The following is a 24,837-nucleotide window of genomic DNA, read 5'->3' as shown; positions in this document are numbered from 1 at the left end:
GTACTATTATTGCCCCCTTTTGCAGATGAGGCAACTGAGACACAGAATCATTAAGTAACTTGCCCAAGGTCAAACAATGAGTAAGTGTAGAACCAGGATTTGAACCTACACCAAAGGGTTCTGGAATGGAATGGATCTGATAGACTAGCTGATTCAAGCTCAGGGCCCACATCCTGTGTATTTGCAGCAAGCATTGCTTATCTGGTTTCTACTGAAGTAGCTACTGGAGCAGAGTGATGGAGAGGTGGCATTGTGTTATGGTAGAAAAACCTGGGGCTAGGAATGAAAAATGCCAGTCTTGGGCAGATCACAGTAACTTTTCTGAGTCTTCATTTTATCACCTCTAATATGGGTATTCTAATGTCAATCTGTGCATGTTTGGGTCATGTTTTGCCATTTATAGAGTACCTTTACATGTTGTATCATTAATCTCTTTTGCCTGCCTTGCAGAGCTGTTATAAAATCAAATGAATTATATACAGGAGAGGCATAATGGATTGTTGTTGCTTTTTGAAGGATTTGCTTTTCTCTTTCAGTATTGTGTTTCATCAAGAGTGAACTATTTAAAAAATTCAGATTTTCTTGAATATTTAAGGTATAGATGCTGTCTGTTCTGTAACTCTGTGCATGATCTCCTCCTACCATTTTCATACATAGTTCTGGTACCCAAGTATTGTATCAAATAGAAGTTATAGTCAGTTCCATTTTCTGCCTTAGTGAACAGGAAATGTAGTAGGCACGGATAATCCAAAATAATTGGCTAGCTTTTGGGATGCAGTTTTGTACTTCATTTGAGTATGTGTGTCTGAGAATTCAGAAGGCTTTAAGTATTGATCCTCTTTGGAAAACACAGCTTGAGATTAATCATGTTTTTCAGACCCTTGGTATCTTTTCTACCCCACTTGTTTCATTGTTTCCAGTTCAGGAGCTCAGCAGAGATGGTAGCACCTCCTTCCTCTGTCTCCTGCCTTTCTCACACATATGCCTTGTGGTAAAGGTACAGGCAGGAGGCTGCGGGAGAGAGGGGTTCTTTTACAGTTAAAAAAAATTTTTTTTTAACTTAAGATGATGGAGGGAACCTCAAAAATTTATTTTCTTGCTTGAGCAGTGTTGACATCAACAAGAAGATACCAGATATTAAGGTGTCTAGGCTTCTGAGGTTGAGACCATCTTGAGGGGGAATCTATAGTTCTAGGAGCAGTCACAGTCAAAGCAGCACAATGAAAACTTTTTCTTAGCACTTTGGACTTTCACAGTACCACTAGTATAAACCTTTGTGGTCTCTACTTTGTCTGTAACCCATGAGGTTGTGCTTGTACCAGTCAATAATGCAAGGCTGTCTCAGTCTGTTTGAGCTGCTATGACAAAATACCATAAATTGAGTGGCTTAGAGAGAACAGAAATTTATTTCTCACAGTTCTGGAGGTTGGGAAGTTCAAGATCAAGTCATCATAGAGCTACAGTTCTGAAGAGTAAAAATAAAGAAAAAAAAGATCAAGGCACCAGCAGATTTGGTGTTTGATGAGGGCCCACTTTCTGGTTCATAGAATGGTTCTTTCTTGCTGTGTCCTCACATGGTGGAAGGGGACAACGGGGAAAGGCCTCTGGAGCCCCTTTCCTTTCCTCTTTCCTTTTCTCTTTCCTTTCCTCTTTCCTTTTCTCTTTCCTTTCCTCTTTCCTTTCCTCTTTCCTTTCCTTTCTTCTTTCCATTTCTTTCTTTTCTTTCTCCTTCTGAGATAGGGTCTCATTCTTTTACCCGGGCTGGAGTGCAGTAACTTAATCATACGTCACTGTATCCTTGAACTCTTGGGCTCAAGTGATCCTCCCACCTCAGCCTCCCAATGCCCTGGGATTACAGGCATGTACCATTGTACTCTGGCCTGGGGCCTCTTTTATAAGGGTACTAACCCCATTTATGAGGGCAGAGCCCCCTCATGACCTACTCACCTCCCAAAGGCCCAACCTCCTAATACTATTACACTAGTGATTAGGTTTCAGCATATGAATTGAGAAAAATTTATCTTTACTGTTTCTTTTCATGATGGCAGCCTTACTTTCTCTTGAGCTTTTTGTTACAAGTGTGATGTTCAAAACAAGGGAAGCTCGTGATATTGCCCTGCTTTGTGCTGAGCAGACCTCTCTTTCATGTTATGTTTGGTTCTGAATACCTCACTTCGATGTGTAGTATCAACTTGGAGTGTGATCTAAAGAAAGGGCCAGAATAGTAAGGGGAGTTAATCATTAAAGTGGAGGTTGGCAGAACTAGAAAACAGAAGACTTGCAGAGGAAAGGTTGCTTATAATAGGAATTCTCAAATTTCTGAAAGGCTCTTCTACCACAGAGGAAATAGAATTATGACTGTTAGTGAAAGTAACCATTTTTTGAGGGCCTACTCTGTTGAGATGTTGTACTAGGCACTTGCTGTATGTTGCATATATTGCAGGGCGTGTACTATCTCTCTCTAACAGATGATGAAACTGAGACACAGAGGTGTAGTCATGTTCAAGGCCACATGGTTATTAGTCCTGTTGCAATTAAAACTAAGGTCTGTCTAATTCCAAAGGCTGTTAGCCATCAGGTTGTACCAATTCCCAGTGGACAGAGATCGCAGGGAGACAGACCTCGGGCAGCAGGAGGGAGATGCTAACCATTCCAGCTGTTCTGTGTACACTTTAGAGGAGGCCTTTAAGCAGAACGTAAAGCATCCCTCACTTGGGCTGCCAGAAAGAGAGTTTTTTTTTGAGATGGAGTTTTGCTGTTGTTGCCTAGCCTGGAGTGCAATGGTTTGATCTCAGCTCCCCACAACCTCCGCCTCCCGGGTTCAAGTGATTCTCCTGCCTCAGCCTCCTGAGTAGCTGGGATTACAGGCATGCGCCATCACCCCTGGCTAATTTTGTATTTTTAGTCGAGATGGGGTTTCTCCATGTTGATCAGGCTGGTCTCGAACTCCTGACCTCAGATGATCCACCCACCTCGGCCTCCCAAAGTGCTGGGATTACAGACGTGAGCCACTGCACCTGGCCTAAGAGAGTTCTTATGTTGGAAAGATGAACTTTAAAGTTATATTCCTCTGCTTCTCTTCCCTTGTAATCTTCTGAGCTCCCTTCCAGGTCCAGGCCAGGCTATTCCTGCCTTTTTGTTCTCAGTGATCCTTGTTTGTTTTTTTTTTTTTTTTTTGAGACGGAGTCTCGCTCTGTTGCGGCGCAGGCTGGAGCGCAGTGGCCGGATCTCAGCTCACTGCAAGCTCTGCCTCCGGATTTACGCCATTCTCCTGCCTCAGCCTCCCGAGTAGCTGGGACTACAGGTGCCTGCCACCTCGCCTGGCTAGTTTTTTGTATTTTTTTTTTAGTAGAGACGGGGTTTCACCGTGTTAGCCAGGATGGTCTCGATCTCTTGACCTCGTGATCCGCCCGTCTCGGCCTCCCAAAGTGCTGGGATTACAGGCTTGAGCCACTGCGCCGGGCCTGTTTGGTTCTGAGAACCCATTTCCGGCCCTACCTTTAGTGAGGTACCATCATGTAGGGATTATTTGGATAATTTCTGTCCTTAAACAAAATGAATTTTGTGTAGAGGCTTTTACTTATTCTTTTTTAAAGTTGTGGTTCAGCATAATAATGATTATGTGGCATCTATGGCACTGTCGTAAAGGCTCCTTGAATTGTGCTAAACGTAAATATAATGAGAGGTACCCTATGCTCTACAAGTCTGAATCTTTTACCAGTCTGTTGCATAACCACTGATTTTAAATGCCTAGGCGGCTGCTCTTTGATGAAAATACCAACGCAGAGGCCGGGCACGGTGGCTCAAGCCTGTAATCCCAGCACTTTGGGAGGCCGAGATGGGCGGATCACGAGGTCAGGAGATCGAGACCTCCTGGCTAACACGGTGAAACCTCGTCTCTACTAAAAAATACAAAAACCTAGCCGGGCGAGGTGAGGAGCGCCTGTAGTCCCAGCTACTCAGGAGGCTGAGGCAGGAGAATGGCGTAAACCCGGGAGGCGGAGCTTGCAGTGAGCCAAGATCGTGCCACTGCCTCCAGCCTGGGCGACAGAGCGAGACTCCGTCTCAAAAAAAAAAAAAAAGGAAAGAAAATACCAATGCAGGTCTTGCAGTAGGGAAGGGGGGTTGTACAGTCCCTGGGCTGTACAACAGAACTTTTTTGTTTGTTTGAGAGTCTCACTCTGTTGCCCAGGCTGGAGTGCAATGGCACAATGTCAGCTTACTGCAGCCTCCGCCTCCTGGGTTCAAGTGATTCTCGTGCCACAGCCTCCCAAGTGGCTGGGATTACAGGCACTCACCACCATGCCTGGTTAATTTTTGTATTTTTAGTGGAGATGGGGTTTCACATGCTGGCCAGACCAGCCTCAAACTCCTGACCTCAGGTGATCTGCCCGCCCCAGCCTCCCAAAATGCTAGGATTACAGGCATGAACTACTGTGCCCCGCATTGTACAACAGAACTTTTAACAACAGTTGCTCAGATAATGATGGGGATATAAAGAGCTGGGAAAGAGCTCATCTTGAAATGCTTGCTGGAATATGCTTACATCTTAAAAGATTGCAGAGAATGTTGATTCTTCCCCAAGAAATTGACACATTCATGTTTTACATAATGATATTTGATTGTATAAAGTAATTATACTGATTTTAAAATGTCAAAACAATATATTTGTAATTTTTTGTTAATAAAGTGCATAATTTTTTTTTGTAGTTTATTCACCTCGATGATGATTGCGTAACAGAACTTTCTGTACATCACAGAAACAACAGGCAAACAATGGAGGATTTAATTTCACTGGTAAGAAACACAGCATGGGCTGGGCGCAGCAGCTCACGCCTGTAATCCCAGCACTTTGGGAGGCCGAGGTGGGAGGATCATTTCAGGTCAGGAGTTCGAGACCAGCCTGGCCAGTGTGGTGAAACCCCGTCTCTACTAAAAATACAAAAATTAGCCGGATGTGGTGGCACGTGCCTGTAATCCCAGCTACTCGGGAGGCTGAGGCATGAGAATCACTTGAACCCAGGAGGCAGAGGTTGCAGTGAGCCGAGATCCCACCCCTGCACTCCAGCCTGGGCGACAAGAGCTAAACTCCATCTCAAAAAAGAAAAAGAAAAAAAAAAAAAATACAGCAATACAGCATGGATTTGAGAGTAATATCTTTTGTTTCATTGTTCTTTATCAGTACATGAAAAATAGTATAGCATTTTCAGACCTGTGATTTTATTATGGATACAAATACTGCATTTAAAAAATATTTACATATGATTTCCACACAATCCTGATGTGTGCTAGATATTTTCTTTAAAAATGAACACTCCATACTTAAAACATTGATGAAGAAGCATTACAGTGAAAAAATAATTAAGAAACAACTGGCCGGGCACAGTGACTCAGGCCTGTAATCCCAGCACTTTGGGAGGCTGAGGCGGGTGGATCATGAGGTCAGGAGATGAAGACCATCCTGGCTAACACAGTGAAACCCCGTCTCTACTAAATATACAAAGAAATTAGCCGGGCGTTGTGGCGGGCACCTGTAGTCCCAGCTATTCGGGAGGTTGAGGCAGGAGAATGGCGTGAACCCGGGAAGCGGAGTTTGCAGTGAGCCAGGATTGTGCCACTGCACTCTAGCCTGGGTGACAGCGAGACTCCAGCTCAAAAAAAAAAAAAAAAAAAAAAAACAACAAACTAGTGCACAAAGAATGGACAGAGTTCTAATTTTGACTACTTTCAAGTTCTCTAACGTGCAACTGGGTTTCTGCTGTGGAACTGAGGTAAACACAAAGCAATTTTCTTCTCACCTGAAAGCAACAGCAGCGTCACATCACCCCTAAGTGGACAAACCAAATACCATGAAAGCGTCATCATGATTTCTGGTGTTTGATTATTTTGGCTCTTTCAGATGCTCAGTCTCTAGATCATACCTGTGGGTGTGTGTTTGTGTGTGTGTGTGTTTTAAGAGATCAAGGCAGTCACAGCTGTCTCTAATGTGAAGGGTGACTTGTACCTCGCTTTGTTCCTGGCCCAGTGCTATGTCTTCTATCACCTGTGATTTATGTTTGCTTTATCTGTTCTTTAACTTGCAAGGTGGAGTCCTTAAGCATTTTTTTTAAAAAAAAATCAAACAAAGCTTTGCTAAGGCACAATTCTTTTCAGTAAGGAGAAAATATAAAGAAATTCTTTTGAATGACATAATAAGTAAAGACAAACAATGTATCTGGAAATGGTAGTGTAATTTACTTTTTCATGGATAATGCCTTTAGAGGAATAGTAAGAATTGGGAATTGCTGTAAGATTTGTATGGTCCTTAGTCTTTCATTAGTGAAAATTAGAAGTTTCCATTTAAGTCACCTAAAAAAATAAATTGTGGGACATTTTCTTTGGGATGATCTTTAATGGAAGACTATACTTTAGGTACTGAAATTTTTAAAAATGTTATTATAGAAAAATTTACCCACCAAAATAGAGAGAATAGTATAACAACACTGAGTTTCCATGTTCTCATCATTCAGTTTCAATAGTTAATAACGTTTTGCCAATTTAATCTGTATCCTACCACTTTCTCCCTTCCTCCCTTTCCAGCTGGGATATTTCCAAGTAAATCCCAGATAGCATGTCATTTTATCCAGGACAAATTGGTGTGAGATCCACAAACTTTAAAAATCTGAATCTTAAATGTAACATACTTAAGCCAGGCACGGTTCCTCATGTGTGGTAATGTCAGCACTTTGGGAGTCCGAGGCGGGCAGATCATGAGGTCAGGAGATCAAGGCCGACATGGTGAAACCCTGTTTCTACTAAAAATAGAAAAATTAGCTGGGTGTGGTGGCATGCGCCTGTAATCCCAGCTTCTTGGGAAGCTGAGGCAGGAGAAAGACATGAACCCAGGAGGCGGAGGTTGCAGTGAGCCGAGATCGCACCACTGCAATCCAGCCTGGTGACAGAGTGAGACTCCGTCTCAAAAAAAAAATAAAAAAGTAACATACTTAAGAGTTTCAATAATCATTGAAAGAAAGTCTTTAAAATGGTATATTTTATGACATCTCTACCTATAATTGTCACACTTAAAAGTGAAATGGAAATACAAATTATTTGCTTTCCTTCTGATGCATAAAACATAACAAAGAGGTTATTTCCTGGTGTTACAACTCTCTAAAGAGCTTCTCAGTTATGCTTAAAGTTAAGCATGACCAACATCAATAATGCAGTGAGGAAAGTAATATTTTTTATTCCTTTGTACTCTTCTCTCATTCTTAAATCCCTGTTCATACTTCGTTGAGTCCCAGGGATGAGTAGGATATAGGCTACTCACTCTCAATCAGAGATTCTCACCTTGGCTGTACAGTGGAATTTCTTGGGAACTTTAATCCTGATGTTTAGGTCTCAACCCCACAGATGATGATTCACTTGGTCTGGGGTTTGGCCAAGGCATCAGAATTTTTTTAAAGCTTCCCAGCTGATTATGGTATGCAGCCAGAGTCGAGAAGTAGTGCTCTAGATTCTTGCTGTTCAATGTGTGGTCTAGGACCAGCAGCATCAGCATCTGGGTGCTTATTAGCCATGCAGAATCTCAGGCCCCACCTCAGACCTACTGAATCGGAATCTGTGTCATATCTCCAAGTGGTTCATATGGTCAGTAAAGCTTCAGAAGTATTGGTCTAGGTCAGTTCTCAATCAGGAGTGATTTTGGCACTCAGGGGGCATTTGGCAGTGACTAGAGACATTTTTGGTTGTCATAACTGGAGTTTGTGTATGTGTACTAATGCCATCCAGTGGGTAGAGGCCAGGGATGCTGCCAAACATCCTTCAATGCACAGAAGAGCCCCTCACAACAAACAGTTATCCAGGTCAGATGTCAATAGTGCCAAGGTTGAAAATCCCTTGTCTGGGTAGCTCAGGGAATTAATATTGGTTCTACATACTTTCCAATTTGAACAGCCTCAGAAAACCAGGTTTGAGATTAGCCAGCGTCTGTTATGTTTTTCTGTGACATCCTGAGAGCTCTGCCTTCACTTTTGGGGCTGACGAGACATGACAGAGAGAGATTAGATTAGTTTAGTGTGATCCATATGCTGGTATGGTGCTGCTGATCTTTGTACAGAGAGAGAGAGTAACAATATTTCTCTCAAACATTCAACTCATAATGTGTCTGGAATTGGTGGGTTCTTGGTCTCGCTGTCTTCAAGAATGAAGCCATGGACCCTTGCGGTGTTAGAGTTCTTAAAGATGGTGGGTCCAGAGTTTGTTCCTTTAGACGTTCAGATGTGTCTGGAGCTTCTTCCTTCTTCTGGTGGGTTCATGGACTCGCTGACAGGAGTGAAGCTGCAGACCTTTGTGGTTTTACAGCTCATAAAGGCAGCGTGGACCCAAAGAGTGAGCAGCAGCAAGATTTATTGCAAAGAGCAAAAGAACAAAGCTTCCACAGCAAAAGAACAAAGCTTCCGCAGCCTGGAAGCAGACCTGAGCGGGTTGCCACTGCTGACTAGGGTGGCCGTTTATTCCCTTATCTGACCCCACCCACATCCTGCTGATTGGTCCATTTTACAGAGAGCTGATTGGTCCGTTTTGACAGAGTGCTGATTGGTGTGTTTACAATCCCTGAGCTAGACACAGAGTGCTAGACAGAAAAGTTCTCCAAGTCCCCACTAGGTTAGCTAGATACAGAGTGCTGATTGGTGTATGTACAAATCCTGAGCTAGACACAGAGTGCTGATTGGTGTATTTGCAATCCCTTAGCTAGACATAAAGGTTCTCCAGGCCCCCACTAGACTCAGGAGCCCACCTGGCTTCACCTAGTGGATCCCGCACTGGGGCTGCAGGCGGAGCTGCGGCCTCGAGGGGCGCCTGCACTCCTCAGCCCTCGGGAGGTGGATGGTACGCGTTGCCAGGGAGCAGGGGGTGGCAGGGGACGGCGCCCGTCGTCGGGGAGGCTTGGGTAGCGGGAGCCCACTAGGCGGAGGGGTTGGCTCGGACTTGGCGGGCTGCAGGTCCCGAGCCCTGCCCTGCGGGGAGGCGGCTGAGGCTCAGCGAGAATTTGAGCGCGGTGCATGTGTGCAGGCAGTGCTGGGGAACCCGGGGCAACCTCAGCAGCTGCTGGCTTGGGTGCTAAGCCCCTCACTGCCCTGGACCAGCTGTGCTGGTCAGCAGCTGCGTGTGCGGGCCTGCTGAGCCCACACCGGACCCTGGGCCCGTGGGAACTCGCGCTGGCCCACGAGCGCGGCGTGCAGCCCCGGTTCCCGCCCGCGCCTCTCCCTCCACACTTCCCGGCAAGCAGAGGAAGGCGGCTCTGGCCTCAGCCAGCCCAGAGAGTGGCTCCCACAGTGCCGTGGTGGGCTGAAGAACTCCTCAAGCGCCACCAGAGTGGATGGTGAGGCCGAGGAGGCCCCGAGAGCGAGGGTTGCTAGCACGTTGTCACCTCTCAATAAGAACTCCCACTTTTATATTATATACAGGAGCACTCTGGAACTGCTTTTTATATGCAGCAGTGAGTCTCCTATGTCTTGTGATTTTGACTGATCTCGTATTCCTTTTGAGATTCCCAACAGTACTTTCCTTACTTTCTCCCTGTTCCTCCAGCCCTGAGTGGCTCTGGATTGTGGCAGCAGCCGGTCCTCTGCTAGTGGACCTTCACTAAGGGTCACATGTGTATTCGAGAACCTATTCAGTCCAGGACAGATCCATTTTCCCCATCCCTGTGATGTAAACACCCATGCGTGTAAAGACTGAAGGCCTCAGGAGGAGGGTCAGAGGAAGGGTGGGGCCACTCCTCCGTGTCTCTGCCCCTCTGCACTAGTGGCTGCCTCTCCTCAACCCAGGTGCCCGGACACTTCTTTAACATTTAACTGGGGATTTAAAGATGTTTTTAGTTTTCTAGAAATGGAACTTTCTCATGGTTCTCACTCTACTTTCAGACATTTGACTTTCAAAAGAGGGAATTGACTATAAAATAAGGGAAACTTTTGTCTTAGACTTGTGGATTGACATCACCTGAAAGCATAACTAATGTGTTGATTTATCTGTTTTTGAACACAGAACTCTCCTGTGGTGCATCTTACAATGAGAAATATACAGTGGCACTGGCCAGAAAGTTATAAAAAAGATGCTTTGTTTGCCTAGGGAAAAGGAAGATTTAGAGGATGGTTGTAGAAATCCTAGGCATGATTAGGAAACTCCATCTAAAACTCTTAGCACTATCCAGGAATTGTTTACAGTACCTGAGTTACGCCATCCCATCGTTGATAAGAAAGTGACAACTTGTTTCTTAGCCATTGTCTCTAGTCAGTTTATGACATCTCTTTCAAAAAGGTGGCTATAGTACATGGGGATATAATAGATATGGGGTGGGAAAAAGTCTTTAATGTAGTTTTTGGAAAGTGGAGAGTGATTATAAGTACATAGTTTCCTCCCACCATAGTTTCCCAGACACCTTCTCCATGAAGCCTCTTCATTTTTCTTTTTTCTTTCTTTTTCTTTTCTTTTCTTTTTTTTTATTTTTTATTATACTTTAAGTTCTAGGGTACATGTGCATAACGTGCAGGTTTGTTACATATGTATACTTGTGCCATGTTGGTGTGCTGCACCCATCAACTTGTCAGCACCCATCAATTCATCATTTATATCAGGTATAACTCCCAATGCAATCCCTCCCCCCTCCCCTCTCCCCATAATAGGCCCCGATGTGTGATGTTCCCCTTCCCGAGTCCAAGTGATCTCATTGTTCAGTTCCCACCTATGAGTGAGAACATGCGGTATTTGGTTTTCTGTTCTTGTGATAGTTTGCTAAGAATGATGGTTTCCAGCTGCATCCATGTCCCTACAAAGGACGCAAACTCATCCTTTTTTATGGCTGCATAATATTCCATGGTGTATATGTGCCACATTTTCTTAATCCAGTCTGTCACAGATGGACATTTGGGTTGATTCCAAGTCTTTGCTATTGTGAATAGTGCCGCAATAAACATACGTGTGCATGTGTCTTTATAGCAGCATGATTTATAATCCTTTGGGTATATACCCAGTAGTGGGATGGCTGGGTCATATGGTACATCTAGTTCTAGATCCTTGAGGAATTGCCATACTGTTTTCCATAATGGTTGAACTAGTTTACAATCCCACCAACAGTGTAAAAGTGTTCCTGTTTCTCCACATCCTCTCCAGCACCTGTTGTTTCCTGACTTTTTAATGATTGCCATTCTAACTGGTGTGAGATGGTATCTCATTGTGGGTTTGATTTGCATTTCTCTGATGGCCAATGATGATGAGCATTTTTTCATGTGTCTGTTGGCTGTATGAATGTCTTCTTTTGAGAAATGTCTGTTCATATCCTTTGCCCACTTTTTGATGGGGTTGTTTGCTTTTTTCTTGTAAATTTGTTTGAGTTCTTTGTAGGTTCTGGATATTAGCCCTTTGTCTGATGAGTAGATTGCAAAAATTTTCTCCCATTCTGTAGGTTGCCTGCTCACTCTGATGGTAGTTTCTTTTGCTGTGCAGAAGCTCGTTAGTTTAATTAGATCCCATTTGTCAATTTTTGCTTTTGCTGCCGTTGCTTTTGGTGTTTTAGACATGAAGTCCTTGCCCATGCCTATGTCCTGAATGGTACTACCTAGGTTTTCTTCTAGGGTTTTTATGGTATTAGGTCTAACATTTAAGTCTCTAATCCATCTTGAATTAATTTTCGTATAAGGAGTAAGGAAAGGATCCAGTTTCAGCTTTCTACTTATGGCTAGCCAATTTTCCCAGCACCATTTATTAAATAGGGAATCCTTTCCCCATTCGTTTCTTTTCTTTTCTTTTCTTTTTTTTTTGAGATGGAGTCTCCCTCTGTCGCCAGGCTGGAGTGCAGCATCACGATCTCCACTCCCTGCAACCTCCGCCTCCCGAGTTCAAGCGATCCTCCTGCCTCAGCCTTCCATATAGCTGGGATTACAGGCGCCTGCCACCACGCCCAGCTAATTTTTGTATTTTTTGTAGAGATGGGGTTCCACCATGTTGGCCGGGCTGGTCTCGATCTGCTAACCTCAAGTGATCCACCCGCCTTGGCCTCCCAAAGTGCTAGGATTAAAACATGTATGAGCCACTGTGCCCAGCCATGAAGCCTTTTCTGTCCTTTCTTTGCCTCATCCTGTTTGGATTAAAGGCAACATTTCATAATTTATGATAGTATTTTATGGTTCCTCTACTAGATTGATTGGGCCATTATGCAAATTTCAAAGCTTATACTATGATCATGGCCATCTAAGTTATTAACTAATAAAATTCATTACTGAAAACAGAGTTGGTAGTTGACTTTTGAGTCACGTACTTTGTGAGGGAGCTACATAGCATGAAAGACTATTCAGTACTATTAAAAGTGAACACTTTTGTAGGGCAGATAGCCCCATAGTTTTCTCAGTACATTATTTAGAAACTTTCCATTAAACATAGTGGATTGAACAGCTAAGTTTACATCGAACACTTCCTAAAACCTTAACAAAAAGGGATAAAAAGGCAAAACATTTACAAACAATAAAAGGGGAGACAAAGGGATGTCATTAGAAGTTTGGAAGATATAGATAAGTGGTATAAGTGGTAGTTGTTAGAGCATTTTGGAGAAAACTGAAAACTAAGTGCTTGCAGTGAAAAAAGGCATCAAGCAAATGGATGAGAGCTCCAGAAAGGCTCAGGAATCAGAGGTACTAGGAGCTTCTGAAGTCAGGGAAGTGATGAGGGAAAACAGGAAGATGGGTGAAAGCCTGTATTGGAAGCAGTTAGAACCCTAGATTCCTTTCTCTACCTGTGCTGCATAGCAGCCTCCTCTTCCCCATCCCAGCAGAAGACTGGAGGTCACAAGGCATTCTTGTACCAAACACAGCTCAGATGCGGATGATGAACCATTCTGAACCATTCTGAAATGGATGCACAAAGTCTTCATATTGAACAGTGAACCACCATCTCGAATTCCCTTTGCTATTCAACTTTGAGAATGCTGAAACCAGGATTTGTATCCTATTTGCAGTGAGGGTGGGGAAAATAGTGGAAGATTTATCTCTAGGGAAAAGCTAAGATAAATGTCCTACTATATCAGTGGTTGGGAATTCAGGTTCCTGCCTGTTCATCTTGGAGAAGAGCCTTCAGCGTATTGAGCAGCCCCATCATACACATAGAGCCTCGAATCAGCTGTGCAACATACTTCTTCACTTTTAAGTAGAAACAGACAACCAAAAATCACTAGAAATTTGAGAAAACTTCTAACATGAAAGTCAGAGATCGAAACAAATGGAGTAAGGTGGGGAGAGGAAGAAAAAGTAGATACTGAGAAAAAAAATGCAGATATGCAGGGAGCAGGAGAAAATGGCTAAAAACTGCTAATTAATATTCTCAGATAAGAGAAGTGATTTTCATTCTTGACATAGGAATAAGATGAATAAAAATGAACATTCCAAGAGATAGCTCTTGAAAATCTAAAATATGACCACAGAAATTAAGTGCTCAGTAAAAGTGTTGGAAAATGAAATTAATTTGAAATCGTTTAAAAGTAGAACCTGGCTCAGCTGGGCGCGGTGGCTCACGCCTGTAATCCCAGCAGTTTGGGAGGCTGAGGCGGCGGGTGGATCACTTGAGACCAGGAGTTCGAGACCAGCCTGGCCAACATGGTGAAACCTCATCTCTACTAAAAATACAAAAATCAACCAGGTGTGGTGGCATGCGCCTGTAATCCTGGCTACTTGGGACCCTGAGGTGAGAGGATCACTTGAACCCAGGAGGCAGAGGTTGTAGTGAGCCGAGATTGCACCATTGCACTCCAGCCTGGGTGACAGAGCGAGACTCTGTCTCAAAAAAAGGAAAAATAATACAAGAAGAAATATTCCAGGCTGGGCACTGTGGCTTATGCCTATAATTCTAAAACTGAGAGGCCAAGATGGGAGGATTGGTTGAGTCCAGGAGTTCAAGATCAGCCTGGGCAACATAGTGAGACCCTATCTCTATTGTATTAAAAATTAAAAAAAAATCTAAAGTTAAAAACAAAAAAGAGAAATATTCCAGAACTGAAGAATATGAGTTTTCAAGAATGAAGAGGCCTAACCTGGGATGAAACAGTAGATGAAAATAGATTCACACCAAGGCCTGTTCTAGTGGAATTTCAGAAAACGGGGAAATAATAAGATTCAGGAAGTTTTCAAAGATAAAAATGAAAGTTCATACACAGAGGCTGGAGAATCAAAACCTAAATGACTATAGGTTTTTCAGTAGCTATACTAGAATCAAGAAGAGTATATTGCCATCAAAACTGTGAAGATTATTATTAACCCAGAATTCCCTGCTTAACCAAATCAGAATCAAGTGTGAAGATAGAATGCAGTCATTTATCAGACATGCAAGATCTCAAAAAATTTACCTCTCATGCATGCACCCTCAGGAAGTCACTGGAGGATGTGTTCCACAAATGAGAGAGTAAACCAAGAAAGAAGAATACTTAGGATCTAGGAAACTGGGGCTACATTGTAAGATAGAGGGGAAAGGAATCCCTAGACTGACAATTGGGTAGCTGGCTGAGAAGCTGGTCCAGAGTGGAGCAGAGGATGCATGCAGACATCTGGTGGAATCTCTCTAAGTGGGGAAGCAGTTAGCAGATGTGTGTGGACATGTTGAGAGGAGGTAAAGTGTTGAAGAGGGTGGAGTTCAATTTGTAAGGAATAACTGACTCTTTTATTTTTATCTTCAGGAAAAACAAAGGTATAAAAAAATGGAAATGCAAGAATAGCACCCTGTGTGGTTTAGCTGCAGAGCTGATATTCAGCCAACATGACCACATTGGTTGTTAAAATATTAGTGTATTTATATACTGACTGGTAAATAACCACCGTCTCCAGTGCCCTCCATGTTGCCCTGTTACTTCCCTTAGACACCCTGGACACTACTCCCTCCCCTCTTCTCACAATTAAAAGATTAATAATTGGAAAGGCAGGCGTCTCCCAGGACCCTACTGACCTCTTGGCCTCTATTTTGATGGTTGGTGTCAGGGTACCAATTAAATATTTTGAACATTATCCCTGCTTAGTTGTGAATGCTATTTACATAATCATAATAATGCAAATATTAACTTAGCTAAACATTGTGATAAAATTATAGTAGGAGGATACAGGGAAAAGATGTGTGGGAAAGGGAGGGAGTTGTAGTAGAGCTAAATTCATATTTCTCATACTAGGAAATATACATAATATTTGAAGCTGAAAAAAGTTTTAAGCCATGTAAGCATTTAGTTTAGAAATACAGAATTAAGGCCGGGCGCGGTGGCTTACACCTGTAATCCCAGCACTTTGGGAGGCTGAGGTGGGCGGATCATGAGGTCAGGAGATCGAGACCATCTTGGCTAACACGGTGAAACCCCATCTCTACTAAAAAGACAAAAAATCAGCTGGGTGTGGTGGCAGGCACCTGTAGTCCCAGCCACTTGGGAGGCTGAGGCAGGAGAATGGCGTGAAGCTGGGAGGCGGAGCTCTCAGTGAGCCGAGATCGCGCCACTGCACTCCAGCCTGGGTGACAGAGCGAGACTGTCTCCAAAAAAAAAAAAAAAAAAAATACAGAATTAATAACAGAAGAAACAGCTAAAAGTGTTTAAAAGTTGTTCCTTACGGGGAGTGGAAATTGTGTGTGGAGGTGTGGTACGATGGTTGCTGTTTTTCATCATATGCCTTGTAAACCTATTGGCTTTTAAAGTTCTGAATGTTACACTGAAAAAAAAAATTAATTAAAAATAGAACATCATTTCCACAAACAAGTAGTCTTCTAAACAACTTGATTTTCTTTTCCTTTAGTGGCAGTATGATCACCTCACAGCTACCTATCTTCTGCTTCTAGCCAAGAAGGCTCGGGGAAAACCAGTTCGTTTAAAGCTTTCTTCTTTCTCCTGTGGACAAGCCAGTGCTACCCCATTCACAGACATCAAGGTAAGTGTTACAGCCTGTTGTGTCTTGCCACATGCCCTCTCTATTCCTGAGTGCGTATACCACTGGAATGGTAAACTTTCTGGTGTCAAGGGGTCAGAGGCAAGACGTTTTATGATTTCAATATTTTTGATGAGAAAAATGGGAAGATCTGAAGTTGAACTCTAATTTTTTTTTTTTTTTTTTGAGACAGAGTCTCACTCTGTCATCCAGGCTGGAGTACAGTGGCGTGACCTCAGCTTACTGCAACCTCTGCCTCCTGGATTTAAGTGATTCTTGTGCCTCAGCCGCCCGAGTAGCTAGAATTACAGGTGTGCATCACTACGCCTGGCTAATTTTTGTATTTTTAGTAGAGATGGGGTTTCACCATGTTGGCCAGGCTGGTCTCAAACTCCTTACCTCAAGTGATCAGCCTGCCTTGGCTTCCCAAGGTGCTGGGATTATAGGCATGAGCCACTGTGCCCGGCCTGTAAAATTTTGAATATTAAAATGGCATTTTACAAACCTCCTCCCCCGGCCCCTTTTTTTTCATAATAGCAATTCCTGATGGCTGTAGAAAATATTTAAGCCACAGATGAGAATTTACCTATAAACCTACTACCTATGGAGGATGTAGTTAAAGTTTACTGTATCTTTTCAGTCTCATTTTTTTTTTCTTTTTTTGAGATGGAGTCTCACTCTTGTTGCCCAGGTTGGAGTGCAGTGGCGTGATATTGGCTCACTGCGACCTCCGCCTCCTGGGTTCAAGTGATTCTTCTGCCTTAGCCTTCTGAGTAGCTGGGATTACAGGCACACATCACCATGCCCAGCTAATTTTTGTGCTTTTAATAGAGATGGGGTTTCACCATGTTGGCCAGGCTGGTCTCAAACTCCTGGCCTCAAGTGATCCTCCCGCCTCAGCCTCCCGAAGAGCTGGGATTTTAGGCATGAGCCACCATGCCCAGCCTCTCAAATTCTGAATGTTAACATGGCATTTTATAAACCTCCTTCCCTGACTCCTTTTTTTTTTCATAATAGCAATTCCTGATGGCTGTAGAAAATGTTTAAGCCAGGCTGGGCATGGTGGCTCATGCCTGTAATCCCAGCACTTTGGGAGGACAAGGCAGGTGGATCACAAGGTCAGGAGTTCGAGACTAGCCTGGCCAATATGGTGAAACCTCGTCTCTACTAAAAATACAAAACTTAGCCGGGTGTAGTGGTGAGCGCCTGTAGTCCCAGCTACTTGGGAGGGTGAGGCAGGAGAATCGCTTGAACCGGAGAGGTGGAAGTTGCAATGAGCTAAGATTGCACCATTGTACTCCAGCCTGGGCGACAGAGCAAGACTGTGTCTCAAAAAAAAAAGAAAAAAATGTTTAAGGCACAGATGAGCTAAAAGGAAAATAGAATTTACCTATAAACCAATTACCTGTGGAGGATGTAGTTAACATTTATTGTGTCTTTCCAGTCTTTTTTTAAAGTATGCGTTTATATAATTTGCATGCATTTAAGTGCTTTTAAAGGACACATTATTGAATTGCAGAAAGCAAATAAATTGTTGGGAATAAGATCTGTGATATAGAATATATAATACTTTATAAGACATAAAATATTTTGATAAATATTTCGATATTTATGTTAAGGGTTTAGGCTTTTGTTTCTTTTAAAATTTGCATACCGAAATGGAGCATGTTGATTAGTGTTTCTTCCTGTGTTATTTTGAGCAGTAGCTAGAGCTCATGCAGTTCTTGCATGAGAGTGAGTTATAACCAAATTATTTTTCTCTGCTTTGCCATCTTTGTCTCAGTTTTCTTTGTCATGGACTTTAAAAAATTTTTTTGTTTTGTTTTTTGAAACAAAGTCTTGCTTTGTTGTCCAGGCTGGAGTACAGTGGTATAATCATGGCTCACTACAGCCTCAACCTTCCAGGCTCAAGCGATCCTCCTGCCTCAGCCTCCCTAGTAGCCAGGCCTACAGGTGTGTGCCACCACACCTGGCTAATTTTTAATTGTTTGTAGAGATGGAGTCCAGCTGTGTTGCCCAAGCTGGTCTTGAACACCTGGGCTCTAGCAGTGCTCCCTGCTTTGCCTCCGAAAGTGTTGGGATTATTGGCATGAGTGACTGCACCTGGCCTGTCATGGACATTTAAAATGGTGAAGAAGCTTACATACATAGAGGCATGTGTCATTACTAAATGCTTGTGTGAGTCCTTGTTTTCTGTGTGATTCTTTGTATTTCCCATGGCTTAAAATTCAGCTATCCAAATACTTTGCCAGATGGGTATGGAACTTTGTAATGTCATCTTCCCTCAGATTAATTCACGTTACAATGTAAATAATCTTAGCACTAGGAAATTGCACCTCATCCTCAGAGAGAGGTAGTTGGCCCTCTTTATGAAATTCAAGATAACACAATTGACTGTGTGGATGAAAGTTTTTTCTTTTTTTCCCCTTTATAGGCCTCAAAACTGTAAAAAAAAAAAGAAAAAAAAATGTTAAAATGCCACCTCTTTTGTGATCTTTTGTTGAATTCCCCCTCCCTCAAGTTCCTTTAATATCTCATTTAGATCTCCTTTTGGTGCTCATCAGTCATGTGCTACAGGTATAGTGGGTCTTATGTTACTGCCAGACCTAACCTGCCCCCGCTTTTCCCTCCCTGCTTGGTCAGTACACTGGCTGTTGTGTAAAGAAATCTCTGAAGGGAGATAATCTTATTCCTGCATGGTTTTCTTTTTTTTTTTTTTTTTTCGAGGGCCCAGAGAGCAAGTTTATTTGGTGAATGCTGACGGCAAACATCATCCAAGAGAGACAAGATGGGAAAGGTGCTGAGACAAGAGAGCCTAGGGAAACTTCAGGCTAGATACAAAATTCACACAGGGAAAGGCACGGAGTCGGGAGACTGGGAGGGTCCTCAGCCATTCAGCACCATGCGGACGAGCTCTTCATAGTTGATACAACCATTGCTGTCCTCATGCCCTGCCACCAGCATCTCTACTTCTTCCTCTGTCATCTTCTCACCCAGTGTGACAAGAACATGCCGGATTTCAGCACCCATGACGGTGCCATTTCCTTCCTTGTCAAACACCCGAAGTCCTTCGACATAATCCTCATAGGTGCCCTGGTCCTTGTTCTTGGCCACTGTCTGCAGCATGGGCAGAAAGTGCTCAAAGTCCAGCACCTTCACATTCATCTCATCACTCTTGGGGTTCCCCAGGACCTTGAGCACCTCGGCGTTGGTAGGGTTCTGGCCCAGGGCCCTCATCACGTCCCCACACTGGCTGTACAGGATCTTGCCATCACCTGTTCGGTCAAACAGCTGGAAGGCCTCCTTGAACTCTGCGGTCTGGTCTTCGGTGAAGTCACACATCTTGACTGCTCAGCTCTGCGGGACCTTTTCCTGCAGTAATGGCCTCCTGCATGGTTTTCTAGTCTGTTGTTGGAGAGTTTTAATGCCTGGTAAATATTCTGTGCCTAGGCAGCTCTTTTGCACATGGACTCCATGAATCAGCCAATCCCTTGTCCCGCACACACTGCTAAACCCTTTAATCTTTCAAGTGCAAGTAACACATTTGGGTCCAGGAAAATGCAAAACCCTGAATTTTGCTTCTGCTCAAGGTAATTGGAGAAAACTATTAGATACCTATACCTCTATGTTTAGAAAAACCACTTTCATTAAATTTTAAAATTTATGACACCTCAGTTAAGGGGCCTGAGACATTTTCCTGAGCCATTGGATTGTCTTTTTTTTGTGAGATGGAGTCTCACTCAGTTGCCTAGGCTGGAGTGCAGTAGTGTGGTCTTGGCTCACTGCAACCTCCACCTCCTGGGTTCAAGTGATTCTCCTGCCTCAGCCTCCCGAGTAGCTGGGATTACAGGTACATGCCACCACACCCAGCTAATTTTTGTATTTTTAGTAGAGATGGGATTTCACCATGTGGTCAGGCTGGTCTCGAACTCCTGACCTCAGATGATCCACCTGCCTCAGCCTCCCAAAGTGCTGGGAATACAAGCGTGAGCCACCATACCCTGCCTGGATTTTCTTATATCTGAACTGACCTGATCTCAGTTGATCTGCTTATATGAATTATAAGTGGAAAAGACCTGGAAAGATACTTACTCTTATCTTCCATCTACTACATAATGAACATTTACCTAATAATTTAATTATTTGCAAAGTCATATTATTGAATCAATTTTATGGCAGATCAAGACACATTTTAAAGACAAGAAATGAAATAGAAATCAAATTTTTGGTTCTTTTCTGATCTTTATGCAAATTACTGAGACATGAAGCAAGTCACATAGTCTGGTTGTACTGTTCTTCCCCTTGATAGAATTATCCCTTTTCTCTGGGGTGTTTATAAGAAAGTAAGTAATTCTGATCAATCAATCAATAGATGGCCCTTTCAGTGAAACAGCAATACAGACTGATCCAAGAATCACAAATGACCACATCATCATCAGTGTCATTAGCATTTTCAGGCCCCATGCTGAGCTGCTGGAAAACAAATCTGTGTAAAGTATGGTACTTGTTCTCTTAACAGTCAAGTTGAGGCAAGACATATATATACATAGATAATACTGCGTCATAGTAGATGATGGGGGCCAGAGAAGTGGCCAGAGGTGCCCTGAGGAGCTTTAGAGGACAGGAATGATCACCATGGGATCCAAACTGGACCAACAGTCGAGTTAGAAAGATGGAAAAGAAGTGGCACAACATTCAGGGCAAGATAAATGGAATCAGCAAAAGCATGGGCACCTAATTTTGCTTGATGTATTCTATTGACAGTGGCTGGACTGTGTTAAAAAAGAAGAGTTCCAGTAGGGGAAGAGAGAGAGAAAGAGAGAGAGAGAGAGAGCGAGCAAGTGAGCTGGAGGGGTGGACGAGAGCCAGATAGTAGAAAACCTGAAAATGTACATCAGAATTTTAGACTTTGTTCAATAATTAATGAGGAGCCATTGATTTTTGAGCAAGAGAGAGAGACATGAACATGATTTTGAAAAATTCGTCCAGTGGTGTATACAGTTGTTCAGTCAGGGGTGATGTGTGTGCTATTAGTCCCTACCGGAGTACCCATGACAGCCATCATTCATACAGCACTGTACTTCTCCCCACCAAGCCTAGACTTAGCTTTAGGATTTTTCTCAGCCTAGCTCTCCAGGCATCCAGTTCCAAATGACGGTAACTGGTAATCCTGGAGAACTCTGTCATCCTTGGTTGGGAGGGTGGAAAGATGAGTGGTAGAGACAATATTGTCTGTTTGAATAGTCTAGGTATGAGAAGATTTGTCCTTGATCTAGGATAGTGGCAGTGAGACTTTGGAAGGAAAAGGATGAGATATAACAAATTCAAGTAAAATTGCTTGGCTAGATTAACAAGATATTGAGGGAAAAGGAAGGAAGGAGAAATAAAATGCAAGTACACCCACAGTTTTGAATTCAGGGTGTAATTAGTATGCTCTTAGTTTATAGAGGAGGAAGAATGAAAGAACGTAAGTTATATGGTGGCATTGTTAGCACAGGACCCCAAATGTCCTGTCCCTGGGAGATCCTTCATAAGGCTAATTTTCTTCCTGGTAGAAATTACTCACTACCCTGTATATTCTTACAAAGAAGAAACCTGTATTTCGCAGTTGTTTCCCCTCCATCTTCTACTTTGTCAGATGTTTTTATTTGTAAATTTGCAGTAGAGTCGTCTGGTATTATAGTGATTATGTGGTAATGAAAAGTAGTATGCCATATAACATAAGAATGTTGCAAGACATATTATTTGAGAGTCAGAGATTTTTCCTTTCTGATAATTTGAACTGAAATTTTCTGACTTCTTTTTCTGGCTGGATGGTCAGCTCCTTCAATATAGTGTCTCCTATTCATTTTTGTTTCCAAGGCCTTGCCCTATGCCTGGAATACAGTTTTGTGCTGCATAAAGACAACATTGGACTGCATTTATGATGATGGTCCCATAAAATTATAATACCATGTTTTTACTCTACTCTCTCTCTCTCTCTTTTCCCTCCCTCCCTCCCTCCCTCCCTCCTTTCTTTTTCTTTCTTTCTTTCTTTCTTTCTTTCTTTCTTTCTTTCTTTCTTTCTTTCTTTCTTTCTTTCTTTCTTTCTTTCTTTCTTTCTTTCTTTCTTTCTTTTTCTTTCTTTCTTCTTTCTTTATCTTTCTTATCTTTCTTTCTTCTCTTTCTTTTTTTTTTTTTTCAGAGTCTCTCTGTATTACCCAGGCTGGAGTGCAGTGGCACAATCTCTGCTTATTATAACCTCCACCTCATGGACTCAAGCGATCCTCCCACCTCAGCCTCCCAAGTACATGGGCCTGCAGGCACATGCCTGGCTAATTTCTATTTTTTGTAGACATGGGGTTTCACCATGTTGCACAGACGGGTTGCGAACGCCTGAGCTTAAGTGATCCACCTGTGCTGGCCTTCCAAAGTGCTGGGATTACAGGCATGAATCACCACAGGGACGGCCTTTTTCTTTCTTTTTTTTTTTTTTTGAGGCGGAGTCTCGCTCTATCGCCCAGACTGGAGTGCAGTGGCCAGATCTCAGCTCACTGCAAGCTCTGCCTCCCGGGTTTACGCCATTCTCCTGCCTCAGCCTCCCGAGTAGCTGGGACTACAGGCGCCTGCCACCTCGCCCAGCTAGTTTTTGTATTTTTAGTAGAGACGGGGTTTCACCGTGTTAGCCAGGATGGTCTGGATCTCCTGACCTCGTGATCCGCCCGTCTCGGCCTCCCAAAGTGCTGGGATTACAGGCTTGAGCCACCGCGCCCGGCCTGGGACGGCCTTTTTCTATGTTTAGATTTGTTTAGATACATAAATGTGTATTGTTGTGTTAAAGCCACCTACAGTATTCAGTAGAGTAACATCCTACACAGGTTTGTAGTGTAGGAGCAATAGGCTATAACATAAAACCTAGGTGTGGCCTAGGTGTGTAATAGACTCTGACATCTCAGTTTGTGTAAGTACCTTTTATGATGTTCACACAATGATAAAATTGCCTAATAACACATTTCTCAGAATGTCTCTGTCGTTAAGTGATGCATGACTGTATTTTAAATATTGAATCATAATACTGTTGTCTTTAAGTTCTTCTGTCTTTCATTGAATAGTCAAAGAATCGGAGTCTGGAAGATGTGACCACAAGTGATGAAAATTATGTGACTGGATTAATAGACTATGATTGGTGTGAAGATAATTTATCAACAGGTACTGCTACTCCCCAAAAATCACAGGTTAGTAATTTTTATTACTATTTAAGGCAGAATCTATTGTTTCAATTATAAAAACAACCAGAGTAATGTGAAACCAAGGTGTGCTTGCAAATTTAATGAATGCTTAAGCCACCGAAAATGTTAATGAGAGATAACTGGAATACGAATGGAAGGGAAATCAATTATATCCAAGTTGAAGCAAGCCAAGATTCTATTTTAGAGCTCTTTACTGCTCCTTTATTTCCTGTTTATTATTATTAGTTTTTAAGACTGAGTCTTGCTCTGTTGGCCAGGCTGGAGTGCAGTGGCACAATCTTGGCTCACTGCAACCTGTGCCTCCCAAGTTCAAGTGATTCTCGTGCCTCCTGAGTAGCTGGGATTACAGGTGCCTGCTGCCTCTTCTCGTTATTTTTTGTATTTTTAGTAGAGACGGGGTTTCACCATGTCGGCAGCTGGTCTCAAACTCCTGACCCCAGGTGATCCGCTCACCTCAGCCTCCCAAAGTGCTGGGATTACAGGCGTGAGCCACCGTGCCTGGCCTTCTTTTTTGTTTAAAATGAGGTATAATGAGGTATACTTTACATGTAGTTAAATAGGTAAAGTCACCTTTTTTAGTGTGCAGTTCTGTGACAAATGCATACAGTTGTATAACCACCACCAAAATTAAGATATAAAACAGTTCCATTACTCCTCAAAATTCCCTCATTCCCCTTGTGGTTAACTTCCCCTCCCAACTCTCGGTGGCAATTGATCTGTTTTTCTTTCCTTTTGATAATCTTTTTATTGTACTTGAAGTTTGTTGAGCTTTTTAGATTAATGAAGATTAGTATAGATTAATGTTTTTCATCAAATTTGGGAAGTTTTCAGATATTTTATTTGCCTTATTCTCTTTATCTTCTGGTACGCCCCTTCCATGTATATTGGCACACTTGATGATGCCCTGCAGTACTCTGAGGTCCTGTTTATTTTTCTTTATCTATTTGCATTCTGTTTCTCAGACGAATTTCAGTTAACCTGTTTCCAAGTTTCAGAAGTTTCAGATTCTTTCTTCTGCTTACTGAAAGTGCTGTTTAATCCCTCTAGTGAATTTTTTGTTACAGTTATTGTACTCTTGAACTCCAGAATTTGTTTGGTTCTTTTAAATAATTTTATCTTTATTTATACTCTCTATTTATTGTGACATTGCTCTTACATTTTCCCTTGGTTCTTTAGACATTTCCTTTTCTTCTTTGAACATATTTAAAAACTGCGATTTTCAGTCTTTGCTTGGTAAGGCCCATGTCTGGACTTCTTCAAGGACAATTTCTATTGACTGCTTTTTTTTTTCCTATGTATAGGCCATCATTTTTTTTTTTTTTTTTTTTTTTTAAACACAGAGGCTCGCTCTATCACCCAGGCTGGAGTGCACTGTGTGATCTCTGCTCACTGCAGCCTCTGCCTCCTGGGTTCAAGCGATTCTCCTGTCTCAGCCTCCTGAGTAGCTGGGATTACAGGCACCTGCCATCGCCTGGCTAACTTTTTTTGTTTTTGTTTTTGTTTTTTTGTATTTTTGTAAAATGGGGCTTCACCAAGTTGGCCAGGCTGGTCTTGAACTCCTGACCTAAGGTGATCTGCCTGCCTCGGCCTCCCAAAGTGCTGGGATTACAGGCATGAGCCACCGTGTCCGGCCATACTTTTTCACTTCTTTGCATGTATATGTCTTGTAATTGTTGAAAACTAGACAT

At 42.7% G+C, this 24,837-nt stretch overlaps 2 protein-coding genes across 3 annotated transcripts in view; one reads left to right on the top strand and one right to left on the bottom strand.

Annotated features, from left to right (window-relative positions):
• MELK (maternal embryonic leucine zipper kinase) overlaps positions 1-24,837 on the top strand; it is a 108,639-nt gene that overhangs the window by 65,430 nt on the left and 18,372 nt on the right. For both annotated transcript variants that reach the window (XM_030919641.1, XM_030919640.1), the window contains 3 exons: positions 4,711-4,797; positions 15,792-15,923; positions 23,012-23,134. In XM_030919641.1, the coding sequence (XP_030775501.1) occupies positions 4,711-4,797; positions 15,792-15,923; positions 23,012-23,134 (342 nt within the window). The remainder of the gene's footprint in view (positions 1-4,710; positions 4,798-15,791; positions 15,924-23,011; positions 23,135-24,837) is intronic.
• On the bottom strand, positions 18,644-19,310 carry LOC104667508 (myosin light polypeptide 6). The gene has a single exon (XM_010369953.2). The coding sequence runs from the start codon at positions 19,260-19,262 to the stop codon at positions 18,807-18,809; it is 456 nt and encodes a 151-aa protein (XP_010368255.1). The 5' UTR covers positions 19,263-19,310; the 3' UTR covers positions 18,644-18,806.

This window comes from Rhinopithecus roxellana, chromosome 16 (assembly GCF_007565055.1).
Source record: "Rhinopithecus roxellana isolate Shanxi Qingling chromosome 16, ASM756505v1, whole genome shotgun sequence".
In the NCBI taxonomy this organism is placed as follows: domain Eukaryota; kingdom Metazoa; phylum Chordata; class Mammalia; order Primates; family Cercopithecidae; genus Rhinopithecus; species Rhinopithecus roxellana.
Note: the sequence above shows the minus strand (reverse complement) of the source record. Positions and strands in the feature narration are given on the sequence as shown.